At 39.9% G+C, this 13,778-nt stretch overlaps 1 protein-coding gene across 3 annotated transcripts in view; it reads left to right on the plus strand.

Moving 5' to 3' along the window:
* Positions 1–13,778, plus strand: part of Vcan (versican) — a 103,249-nt gene that overhangs the window by 71,308 nt on the left and 18,163 nt on the right. For all 3 annotated transcript variants that reach the window (XM_028854152.2, XM_028854149.2, XM_028854151.2), the window contains 2 exons: positions 2,042–2,200; positions 3,419–3,501. In XM_028854152.2, coding sequence (XP_028709985.1) covers positions 2,042–2,200; positions 3,419–3,501 — 242 coding nt within the window. The remainder of the gene's footprint in view (positions 1–2,041; positions 2,201–3,418; positions 3,502–13,778) is intronic.

The raw sequence follows: 13,778 nt of genomic DNA on the forward strand, positions 1-13,778 counted from the left end.
GCTCTTCTCATAAGCACCTATGTTAAGACCTGAAAAAGCATTAGCGTCACAGCACCCCTTCACCTAATTACCTTCCATTCAGGCTCATCTCTTGTTCTGCCACCTCTTGATACCCCAGTACCAGGGACTGGTCTCCAGCAAATGGACCTCTAGAGGATAAGCCATAACCAAGCTGTAAAGGATGTGGTCAAGCTCTTGAATTTTATGGTTTTGCTTTTGTGGAAAAGAAAAGCAGAGTTATTGACAATCCATCTTAATGACAAAAGACAGGAAAAGAAAGCAAAACTGACATCATTCCATTTTTAGAAGATAAGAAAGTATGCCCAGATGTATTTCCTGTTGTAGTAATCAGAAATTTGGGTCCTAACGCTGTATGCCTTATCATCTTAATATAAACGGTGAATTGCAGGGTTAAGACAAGCTGTGCAGTTACAATCTTGCAGTATCGATTTTGGCAGGAAACGTGTTCTAAGAGGTTTCCAACTCTTCCAGTCCAGGGAAGCTCATACATGGAATTTGATTTCTTCCCTGACTTCCCTCGCCCCCCCCCCCATTACTTAATACTTGCAAGCGAACTTTTCCCAAAGGCAAACTAACATCCAGCTGACCAACACTGGCTTCCTTTGGGGTTCTGCCAGACACTTCCCACTGAATCACATAGCTGTGTCATATGTCCCTCCTTTGAGAATTGGTGAGGTCCAAACAGTATCACAAGGCAACCTTCCAGGGCACGTTATCCAAAGCAGTAAGTCAGCAGCTGCCTGCATCCAAACAGCAGACTAAACTGGACCTGTGACTGTTTGCAGAGATGAGCCACATCCGTTGCAAATTGTGACTGGAAACACTGAAGTCAGGGGGAAAAAATCAAATCTCTCAGGATGAAAAATCTCAAAACTATGCATAGAGGAATCAATTAGACCGAAGTCAGGGCTTTGAGTTCCATGGGTAGCATATCCAACAAGCACTGGAATTTGATTTGTTTTTGTTTTTGTTTTTTTTTGTTTTGTTTTTTGAGACAGGGTTTCTCTGTGTAGCTTTGCGCCTTTCCTGGGACTCACTTGGTAGTCCAGGCTGGCCTCGAACTCACAGAGATCCACCTGGCTCTGCCTCCCGAGTGCTGGGATTAAAGGCGTGCGCCACCACCGCCCGGCAGAATTTGATTTTTTTTAAATCTATGAATTGGTAAAATCTATGAATTGGTAAAAAAAGGGAAAGTAAATTTTATTTGGAGATCAGGAAGGTCCTTGTTGGTTTATAAAATTCCATTAATGCTGCAGTTTTGTTTGTTTTTACATAGAACTGTTTCAATGTACTTGTGAGATATATTTTCCAAAGATCAAAATTATTTCAGCATAGGTAATTGAAAGACTTGGTAGTCTGACTTTTAATTAACTCCAAAACTTGGTGCCTTTGCATTGGAACTTCCCACTTGTTTTTTTTTTTTTTTGCGGGGGGGGGGGGGGGGGGGGAGAAAGCACACACTCCAAACGATGTCCCCAAAGCTGCCTGCCCAGGATAGTTATTCCTTTCATAAATCTTACATGACAAGAGCCGTGGCCTCCCAGAGAGCTCACCGGGGAGTGAACTCTTCCAGAACTTTCGAAGTCATTGTACAAATATAGTGTTCATGACCCTGTTAGTGGGAATCTTTGTCCCATCACTAGTGAATGATCAGCTTAGAAAAGGTGTGTTGAAAAGAAATTAGTGGCAACTATTTCACACGTAAGTCAGCCGCTCTGCAGCCTGAGAGGCTTTAAGCTGGTTGCTCTGCTGGTTTTGTCTCCTTTGAAACTGTCTTTAATTAAGGAAATTGCAATTAGTGCCTTTCCAGTCCAAAGATGTGTATTTGCCCACTTGACCAGGATCCGATAGAATTACTTTACAATGATGTCTTTGTCACTGTGACCAAAACTTAAGAATCATTTTACTTCAGGGACATTGCATAGATACTAGTTTGGGTGTCCTATCAACACAGGAACTGAGGAGCCAAGTTCGAATGACGTAGGTAAGTCTAATAAATCTTGGCCTTGTTTCTTCACAGACACTGAGACTTGTGATTACGGCTGGCACAAATTCCAAGGGCAGTGCTACAAATACTTTGCTCATCGCCGCACGTGGGATGCCGCTGAAAGGGAGTGTCGTCTGCAGGGCGCCCACCTCACCAGCATCCTGTCTCACGAGGAACAAATGTTTGTGAATCGTACGTACCGGACGTGAACTGTTTGGGACTTCACTCATCCTTCCAGTATCTTAGCTTCTTGTGGATCCCAGTTAAAGTAGTTCTCTGTGCCTTCGTTCAGTTTATGAAGTCTCTCACCTGTGAACTATATAAGATAACCCACGTTATGTCTCCACTTCAGAATACCTTCAGATATGGTACAAGAAGTCATTACTTAGCATTCCGGCAGTGACAGGTGGAACAGTAGCGTATAGGTTGAATCATGAGTAATTGCTATTTGATCTTTATTTTCCCCTTCACATGAAGGGTTATCTCCTGTTGCTCAATATAGTAATTATCATGGTCAGTTATCACCACCATTTCTATGTTAACTATTTTTATGTGTTGTCAAAGTGAAGCATAAAGTTGATTTGAGTTTTTTTTTTTTTTTTCCTGCAAATTACAGTAGAGTTGTGAATAGCACCCTAATTGTAACTCTGTATGCACTGGTTTTCCTCCAATGGTCTCCTAACTTTAGAAAGTGAGCTGCCCATCAAGATCACAGAGAGGTGAAGATTGAAAGCTCATAAAACCAAGTACTGGGACTGTCTCCTAACATCTTAACTCATAGGAAAGAGGGGGCAGCTAGTTTTTATATAGCACATGAGTAGAACTACTTTGCTCATGGATGTTCAATTAAATGTATCCTCATGATGCCTTCTATTCTTCTGAAATAGTTTTGTTAATTTGTGATTTGGGTAGAGTTCACTGAACTTTATTGCATGATATTTTAGTTAGCGATTTATGTCATGGAAAATACCTTTGAAAGTAATTTTTCAGACCTACTTGGCCTTCATGTTTATTGTTTTGAGCAAAGTTGTATTTTTTTCCAAGAGAAGGGAGAATGTATAATAAAATCTAGTGTATTTCAGTGGTCTACTAAATCTTTGAAAATGGCATAGATTAACAAGAAAAGTAAGTGATTACTTTCTATCTAGTAAAGATAGAAAAGTATTTAGCTACTGTTAATTTCCAAGGAAATGACTGCCTCTGATATTATTAATTTTTTCATAGTGTTTGAAAACGTGCTTGTTAATTTAGTGCTCATTGGTGGAAGAAGGATAAACTGGGAAAGATTTTATTCTTATGAACAACTGAGAAAAAAAACCAGAGAAGAGGACACATAACTCACTCTGAAAGTATTTTTCCTTGAAGTGGTGCTTTGGAACAGTGGTAAAACATCTGCCTTCTGTCCCTTAGGTTTGGGTCATGATTACCAGTGGATAGGCCTCAATGACAAGATGTTTGAACACGACTTCCGCTGGACTGATGGCAGCGCCCTGGTAAGATGCTGAGGAGAATGAAAGCATTAGGGTACCAGGCACGGGTTTTATGTTAGAGAGAGCAATGGGCTGGCTAGCATCACTCTGTGAAGCAAGTAAGGAGTATGGGGCCTCATCCAGCCACCAGGGCCCTCTCCCAGAGCTGTGGCACTCTTAAAGGACAGTAGAGCAGACTCTGCAGAAAGGGACAGCTAGACAATAAAAGCTGTGCTGCCCCATCCTTCCAGATGGTTAGCTTTGCTTTTTTAGCTTTGAAGCAAAAAGGGAAAGAATAAATGTGAGAGAGGCAAGACAGTCTTTTACAAGTACTTTTTTCTTCTTACACAATTGCAGTGAAATCCCACTAAAAAGCAGGGCTCATTTTTACGTAGGAAAAGGGTTCGATTTTTAATGTAAGGAAGTTTACAGTGTTGTAAATCTCCTTCCATTTCAGTACTGCTGAAGAGTCTTGATTTATGTCTTATTTATTTCTGTTTCTTAACGTAAGAAATATGACTTGGAAATTCTGGCTACAACTCTGCTTAAACTGTACCTGTTTTGTTTTGTTTTTGTTTGCTTTTTCTTTTTTTGTTTGTTTTGGTTTTTAGGAAGGGGTTCACTATGTAGGCCAGACTGGCCTGCCGCTCAGTATGTAGTGCAGTAAGTTCTTAAACTGAATGGACAAGAGACCCAGTGTTTTAATACTCACCCAGCTGTGATTTGCTACACTGGACGCACTTGGTGCCACTGTTCATAACAGTCACTTGGGGAGAATAATTAAACACCTTTTCCCAGGCCTCAGTCCAGATGTATTCTAGCAAAACCTCCAGCAGCTGTGGTTCTGGGGCAATTCCCCAGTGTTCATGAAATGCCATCAGCATTGAGATCCACTCAGGTGGACAGTAAGTGTAAATTAAGTTCTAAAATTGATAACAGGAAAAACTATAGGTAATTTTTAAGTCTTAGGTTTAAGCTCTTGTATATGAGTTACTTAAATGATTAAATTTTATTTACTACCTGCCAGTCACCTGGATTTGTGTTTGGCAAAAGGAGGGGGGTCATTGTGGATTCAGTCCCGAACTCTTGTCTACTTCTGGAAGATCTGCTCTTCTCTGGACTCTTAGGCTCCCCACACATCCGGGTCTAGATATCCAATGAGTTCAGCAGTTAGTTGAGTTCTTTGTCCAGAGTCCCCAAACTGCTGTTATGAGGCCTGTACCTGATCTCAGGACTGTGTCCACAGTGAATGTTTCTTCCGGCTCGTCCCTTCTGGGTGTGCTTAAACAGCGTAATTTATTATGATTTTTATTTGAGTAAAATAAAGCTCAGCTGGCTCCCTCTCTGTCATCACTGTGTCTGGGAAATTAGCACTACTTGTCATTGAAGATCATAAGGAGGCTTTTGGCAAGATAATTTGGTTTCCCTGAGATGGAAATACATGATAGAAATAACTTCAGGGAGGGAAGATTTCTTGTACTGTGCAAGGAGGGCAATATAGAATAGCTGATAATGGACGGAGCTTGATGGGTCCTTACAACATGGCAGCTGAGGAAGCAGAGAGTGACTGGACTCAGGAACCAGGCAATCAATAGCCTTCCAAGTCCCACCTCTAAACATCCACTCTGCCAGGTAGGTCCCACTTCCTAGAGGCTCCCCAACTCCATCCAGATAATAACACTGCTGACTAGCAAGCAGTCAAACCATGGGCTGCTGAGGGACATTTCTGAACCAAGTCATAACAAGATGAGCTGGAACAGGCATCAGGCTTTTACTGCTTCCCCTTATTGAAATCTGGTACAATAACCAGAGTCCTACAATAGTTTCTGCTCAAGTCTAACTACTGCGAGTCTTCCCTTCTCACACTTTAGGGAGAGGTGTAGTTCCTTGTGAGCTGCTCTTTAGAACAGAAACCGAATGCTCATGGCTCAATTGGTCAAGTTGGCTTGGTACTACATGTGTCTTGTAGATCTGGGCCCCTACTTCCCTCCCCATCCCCGTTTTGATTTCCTGTCACATCTAGAATAAAGCCTATATCACTGAGCCCTGTAAGCTTAGCTCAATAAGACCAGATTGACCTTTTTCTGGCAACTATATGGAGTATTAAAAATACCTTAGGGAATGTACCTTCTCTGACATATGTGTGACATACAGGTGAGCTTGTGATACCATTTTTTCCTACTCCACAAGAAAGCAAATCAAGTCACTTTTGTTTGTGTTGGTTATTTTTGTATTTATTAGACGTCCTTTGACAGTTTCATATATGTATGTAAAGCTGTAGTGCATTCTCATCAGTCTTACTCTCATCCTTTCTTCTCTCCCTCTCTTTCTCTTGTCATCTTCTCTCCTCTCTACAAACCCCTTTCCCACATTCACACCTTTTTGTCCTGTTTTGTGTCCCATTGAGTTTCACTAGAGTGGCCTGTGTGACCTTGGGTTTAGAGCTATACATTGGAACCTGATGTGATCACCATTGGGTACACATCTGAAGACAATGACTATGTCTTCCCCTGAAGCCATCAGTGGCCAACTGTTCAGCAGGGAGGGATAGAGCCTGGAGTCCCTCCTGAATGTACGCGTGCCCGTTGACAGGCCCAGTCTTGTGAAGGTCCAGTGTAGGCAAACATAGCTGCTGTGAGATCATATTTTCGATGGCTGTGCCATGCTAAGAAGATAACAGTTTGCAACTGTCTTCCTTTCTTCTCTCTCTGGTGATCCTTCTGCCCCGTCTGTGACCTTGCATTTTTCATGTAGGCAGAAACATCTTGTAAAGTTAATCTAATTATCATTTCTACACTCAAGATTGACTTTAAATTTAGCAAAATAGTGAGCAATGCACTTTTTTCAAGGGAGAAATATCTGTTTGGGATATTTTTAAGGGAAGACAGAATAATGTAACACAATAACCACAGAACATCAACTGGAGCTATAGTCTCAATAATTCACACATATTATTAAAGTCTTAGGACCAAGCCTTGACTAAAATAAACCATGTAAACAAGCAAGGTTTATCAAAGAAATGACAAAAGTACATCCAGAACAAACTGATAAACCCGTGGTTTCTTCTTAATCCAGTCTCTGTGTCAAACAAATAAAAACATGTTAAGGAGTGTCCCCTAACTTTGAACTTCTGGGAACAGAAGAACACAGCCGCCCACCAGCCTGTCCACATTTGACTGATCTCTGGCCCACTTTTCTCCTTCAGATCCACCCTTCCCTCTGTCCTCATCCTTTCTGAGACAGCCTAGGTGTCTCCTGAACTCCGTCCTAGATCTCTGCATAGTCCCCATCTCCATGCAGGCACTTGCTAAAAGAGCTTCCCTTTGTTTCACTGTTTATTCCAAGGCTTTCTGCTTTTGAACATGTCCCTTTTAGTGCCCAAATCTTCATCTGAAAAAACAGTACCTGTTTACACTTGGGGAAAGGGAATTGGCCATATGTAATTTCAGGGACCTCGTTTCTGTATTAGACTGCTTTCTCTCCTCTTCCACTCCCTCACAATTTTCTTGTTTGACTGTTATTAGAGTTATCCATCTTGGGAGGTAGAGTGGTAGCAAAAGGAACAGAAAAATATTTGCTATTTACCTGATGCTATCTTTTGCTATTCGGTATCTGAGAATAATCAATATAATCCATGGGGGAAAAAGCTTTAATTAGATCTCAGTGTCAGTGATTTCATTTATTGAAGTAACTAAACTTTGTTTCCAATAAATTCATAGTATAATCGTATCATATTTAACATGATTGTACTTCATAGTTAGACTAATTCAATTCATGGGCCTGTGCTAAATTAGTGATGCCATTTGGCTAAGTCATCAGAATTGCCTGTATTCCTCAGATTTTGATTAATCTTTACAATTTATTGGCCTCTGTAATAAAATGTTAATAATATTGATAAAAAGCCAAACTCTTGGTTATGTTACAGTTGAGAAATCTTTTCATTATTTTTGGGGGTATTTGCCCAATGAATTTCACAAAGTATAGTTCTGAATACAATAGTATCCAACCATCTCTTGCAATTTATGTTTTTGTCATTATTTTTCTCAACACATTTCGGCTTTCCTCTTGTTTCTTGGCTTTCTCCTGGTCAGTTGCTCTTCACCTTCAGTACGTCTGACAACACCCAGTGTTCTATCAGAAATACTGACTTGGGCTATGAATCCCTTTCCTGGTCACCTTAGTTATGTGTTCAAAGCCACTAAGTTAAATTCTCCAAGTTAAGCATGCATTAAAGCCTGAGAATGTAGACAAACTTTTCTTATTAGGCATTTATGCTGTTAGCTGACTTTGAGGTTGTTCCTTGCACCAATTGTTAAATGAATGGTTTGTCTCAAGTGTTTTCTCTGCTGCCACTGACATTCCCTCTCCCTGGACATTGAACTCTTTTTATACCTCTTTTTCTTTCTTTTTCCCCCTTTCATTGAAGATAGATTTTTTTCCTTACCTAGTGTATTCTGATTACAGCTTCCTCTCCCTCTACTCCTCCCAGTTCCTCCCCACGTCCCCTCCCATCCAGAGCCAGCCCCCTTTCTGTCTTTCATTAGAAAACAAACAGGCTTCTATAGGATAATAACAATAAAGTACAATATAAGATAGAATGAAAACTAACACATTGGGTTAGGACAAAACAAACAAACAAAAGGAAAAGAGCCCAAGAGAAGGCACAAGAAACAGAGACCCAGTAATTTTCACACTCAGGAATCTCGTAAAAATACTAAATTGGAAGCTATAATAGATACGCAAAGGACTTGTAGGGTAAGAAGAGAGAAGAAAAAGAAAAATAATAAGAAATTTAAACAACACCAATGAGAGAGAGAGAGAGAGAGAGAAGGAAGGAAGGAAGGAAGGAAGGAAGGAAGGAAGAGGAGGAGGAGGAGGAGGAGGAGGAGGAGGAGGAGGAGGAGAAGGAGTCCTGACATGATATTATGAGACAAAGAACCTCCAAAGATGCTGTTGGGTTTATTTTCTGTTGACCGTCTACTGCTGGGCATGCGGCCTGCCCTTAAGAGCAGTTTGTTTCCCAGCAAGACTCCCTGGGAGCAAACTAAATTTCCATTCTCAAGTAGTTTTCAATAGGATATAGCTTCTGTGTTAGGGATGGAGCATGTGTCCATTTCTCCTTTTAGCTCTAGGACCCCATCTAGTGAAGACCCATTCAGTTCCTATGCATGCTGCCTCAGTCTCTCTATGAGTTCATACATGTCCTGATCATGTTTATTTAGAAGGCTTTGTTCTCTTGGTGTCCTCCATCCCCTATGGCCCTTATACTTTTTCCATCTCCTCTTCTGTGGGGTGCCCTGGACCCTGAGGTGAGCAGTTTGATGGAGTTACCCTGTTTAGAGCTATTATTCCTTTCTTAAGATTCTTCATTCGGTGTCTTCCCTTTGCTTTCACTATAAAATTCTATCAGCACTGCAGACAAAGCACACTACTTCCATTTGCTATATTTTAAGATACAATCTGTTGATTTCATAGATTTGAGGAGAAAGACCACCGAGAATAAATCCATGGCCAAACTGATTAAAGCAAGCTTATTTATTCATGCACATGGGCTGCCTCTCACTAAGGCAGAGTTCGAGAGATCAGCACTGGACATGTGAAGATAAGGCTTTTTATAACTCAGGAGTAGGGGCTTTCCAAATAGGGGACTTGGCAGGCAAAAAGTGGAGTTGCAGAAGCAGAACGTAAGCACAAGTTGGTCATAACAACCTCCTGAAACAGGCATGGCTGCAAGGTGGTCATAACAAGGTGGCCATCATAACTTTTGGAAACAACAGCATGATTGTCCATTCCTGAAACAGGCAGTACAGAATCATTTGTAGTTAAGGTTACAGGTGAGGCACAGCCCAGTCCTTGAGAAACTAAGATTTAATCACAAACAAAATAAACCTAGTTTGTTTTTGGTAAAAGATAACTTCTCAGTCGAAGATGGAGGCAGACAGGTTTATCAAATCTTTTAGTAAATCATGACCTCTCATTATTGTGATTTCCATACATTTGCCCCGATGCTAAGCATGTTCTCAACTCTTGCTCTAAGTTCATCTCAATACATTGGAATATCTTGCACACTTCATTTAATGCTCCCCTCAACAAGGGGTTGAGAATTAAGCCATGGGCCTTAGATTTAAAGCTGCGTCCATATTTATTTATTTCTCTTTGACCCCCCCCCCAGAAATAATATTCTTATAAGGGAAGGGGACTCCCCATGGCATGCGTTGACCTCACTGTGGTTAGCCTGCTCCCAACCCCAGTAATGTCTACATTCATGTATCAGAGACATGGAAGGAACTACTTCAAAAGACATGGCACTTTGAATGGATGTCCAGAAATTAAGGAAGGGAAATTCACTGTCCTACAATAGCTAGGAAGCTTTTAGAAGATTTGATTTAAAAAAAAAAATTCTCTGGTTTCATTCTTTGGCAATTTCTACATGCTTTCACATGTTTACGTCTGTCAGTCCTGCTTTGTCAGTAGTCTCTGTGGAGCCCTCAGAGGCTGTTGGCTTCTGAAGTACAAGCCATCCTAGATCTCTCCCTTCACTGTCCAGTCAACTGCAGGGATGTTATGGAGTCTTCCTCAAATCTGTGTGTTTCTCAGTAAGTTCTAGAATAAGTTTACTGAATCATAGGACTATAAATGTCATATTTCTAATTCTAACCATCTTAGCTTGCACCTAATAGTTGTGTTGTAGACTAAAATAGGTTAACTAATGATATAGTAAATTTTAATTGCCATTTTATGGAAAATCCACTTAAAGTACTTCTGAGCAATGACTGAATCTCCTTCCCCATTTTAGTAAGTGTAATTAATATTGTCATGCTAACATGAATTCTGATGAATCTGCTCCCTTTTTCACCAACCTGTTACTAGAGTTGTGACACATAAAAAGCCACATCGGTGTGGGCTTGCCTTTGCGTTTAGAGATCCTTTCCCTTTTTTCATAAAATAGACATATAAGTCTGACAAACAGTGCATTGTGGGGAAAATAGCTTTGAAATGAATAGATATAATACAAAAATAGTCTATAACCTAGAGAGACATCCTAAAGGAACAGAGAAAGGTGGTAAGAAATCACAGACAATAAACCATTACCCTTTCTTCCGCAGTAATGTGCCATTACTGTCCTGTCACAAACACCAAAGGTTCTGTCCTTTGTCTCCTGCATGTCATGGGCAACAAAAGGGAACTGGGAATGCCAGCTAATTCAGAGATGTTTGCTGGACTTGTTCATAGGTTTCTAACCACAAGAAACGGTTGTATATGATTTGACAGAAGATGATCCCAAATAAAATCCTCATATATACATATATATGTTTTTAAAATAATATCTATAAGTTTTAATTATATATATATATATATATATAAGTTTTTCAAACAATATTTTTCAAAGTAACAAGTAGAGAGAATTTTGAGTTTTCCCACAAAGAGATAATAAATGTTTGAGGTGATCAGGTACTCTAATGGGATTATTTCATGTTGTTTCCATATATTGAAATATTATACTGTATGTTAAAACATATGTTATTGTGTGTCAGTGAAATCTAAAAATATTTTTAAAATTCTGTTCTCCTACAAAAGAATCTTTGAGTTTGATATATTCAACTAGGAAGCTTTAGAAGACTTTTAAAAAAGATATTTGTGCATGCTTCATCTGTGATGTGGTTTTAGCTCCAAGCCAAATGCCACATCTTTGTGAACAAGTCACACTGCATGTCAATATTAATTTAATTATGTTAAACTTTGCAGGCTTCATTATATTAACCCAAAAGCCAAGAAAAACATATGCTCTCTCTTCAGCCTTTAACGTATTAGTCATGAGTAGAAGACTGTAGATTTCTTTCTACCAAAGACCACGACATTGTTAATGAAAAATTTTACTTCTGTTGTGGTTTAATTTGATTTGAATCAACAGATGTTTCTTCTGAACTTACATGCAGGATATTATGAGTCATAGTGTGGTTCTAGGGCATAGAACTCATGTCTATACCTTTTGTTCTTGGTGCTCAGATGTTTAATGATGGTTTAAATCGCTGAAATCCAGGGTTTGCCACCACTGGAAAATCAACTTGTAATTGACAAGTTTGTCCGGCAAGTGAAGAAAACTTAATGAATGCAGGCATCCCCTTTCCAGCACGGCCACAGGAAACTTTGGAATCACACGCACATGTTTAAATTTAACTGCTAATTACTTTAAGGCAATGCATAACCATGGAAAAAGCAAAGAGAAAGAAGCTGAGTGGCTTTGGCACTTTCTCCGGCATTTAATTCCTTAGCATTTCATGACTGACGACTTGTGCAAACAAGCTTGAGCGGAGGAGGAGCCCCCTGGCACAGTGCTTTGCATGGATTAAGTGCATGTTGCTCCATGGGCTCTGCCTGGGGCCCCTGTCTCACAGTGGTCTCACCGTGGGAGTCACTTACATCCCTCTGGAAATGCTGTGGATAATTGCTGCTTTGTCAGGCAGTGAACTCACACATTTCGCAAGATTAGTGCTGTACTCAAGAGGGGCCAGATTGTCTCTCCTGCACGGAACTTCGCCAGCTAGGAAAAGAATGGGCACATTGCCACTTTAACAGCTATCTGGAGACCCCAAGTTAATTTTCCTTCCCTTCAGCGTATTCAGTTTGGTGGAATCCAACTGCAGGCTTCCAGTGGGTAGCAACACCCAGACAAATGCCTCTTTCTGCTCCGAAACAAAGCTGCTCTTTTCTTTTTCAGTTGTGGGTTCAACTAAATGATAACAGAAAAACCATAACCCCCAGTGAAACATAAATAAATCATGACCCAGACCAGAGTGCATGGATCAAAAGAGGGTATACCTACCTTGTAGGGAAGGCATTTGCCTCCTTCAAGCAGAACAGTTAAATGTGACCCCTGCAGACTACAAACAAATGCCTATTGTGTACCAGAGCTATCCAGGAGGGAAGGCATTTGAATGGTACCAAATGTTTTGATTTTTGTAACAGGAGGTCCCTGTGCCTTTTTCTCAGATAACCATTTGCCTTGTGTTCAGAAAGACCGACATTGACTCTAAAGGTTACCTAGTGAAAAGCTAACTACTTATCAGTGTGTGTGCATCTACGTGAGTGTGTGAGTGTGTGTGTGTTGTAAGTAGGTACCCAGCCTCTTACAAAAGTGATATGTATGTTCATGCATGTGTGCGTGTGCGTGTGCGTGTGCGTGTGTGTGTGTGTGTGTGAGAGAGAGAGAGAGAGAGAGAGAGAGAGAGAGAGAGAGTTGTAGGTAAGTACCCACCCTCTTCAAAAAGTGTTTTATATACAGAATTTGCTTGTATTTTTTGGTAATAATCTGCTTGTCCTTGGTGGTATGGGTTATATTTGGATTTTGTTTGTAGCTCTCAGAGTTCAGTAGTGATATAGTGGGTCCCAGGCAGAGAGAATTCAGCTTGTAGTACAGGTATGATATTTTCAGAACATGTTTTCAGATTCACACAGCAGGTGTTTCATTTTTGTGCATTGGTGCATTTATCAGTCCTTCTGTAAAGATGTTTGGTGGATAGATTATATGTGACCTTACTTCTGAATAAATTTTACCATTGCTGTAAATCATCAGCTATTAATTATTAATAGGAACACAGAAAAAAAAAAAGGAGCTTTTGTAGGCACTTCTTTTAGGCAGAAAATTCTTAAGGCAGATATAATAGTAAATAACAGAACAACATGGGATTAGAAGTTACTGTTTAGCCAAAGTCTTTCTTGTACTGAGAGCTTTCACAAAAACTAGGAGAACATGCCACAGATGAACCTTTATTTATTTTTTTTCTCCATGCGGAGTTAATAATTGTGATTCTAAATGCTGGCAAAAAAAAAGTATGACCTTGATGAGCGGTCTATGTCACCACCTAGTGGTCACATTATGCTTTGTATTTCAAAATGAATGCCACTACAATATGCAAGAATGTTGCTTAGGTCTCTATAGCCTTGAAATGTACAATATTGTAAACTCTATAGTTAAATGCAAAATGAGATAATTTTCAAGCACATCAGGAAGCTACCAGGCAGTCATATGCTTGGAAGTTTAGTAAATTTCCCCCCAAATTATCCCTGGAAATTTGTCAAGATTACTTTTGTCAATAGGGTGTGTAAGGGATTTAAATGTTTTTAGCATTATCAAAATAGTTCCAAAACATATTCCTTAATTACTCTAGGAAATCCAAAGTATAGTGAATTTTAAAGTAGAAAACACAATGACATGTAAGCTGAAGAATTATAGCTAAATATTTGGGTGGATACAGAGAGAGATATAATGAGGTCTTTGCAGTCACAGATTCAGGACTTCC

The sequence above is a fragment of the Peromyscus leucopus genome, chromosome 11, assembly GCF_004664715.2.
Source record: "Peromyscus leucopus breed LL Stock chromosome 11, UCI_PerLeu_2.1, whole genome shotgun sequence".
Taxonomy (NCBI): domain Eukaryota; kingdom Metazoa; phylum Chordata; class Mammalia; order Rodentia; family Cricetidae; genus Peromyscus; species Peromyscus leucopus.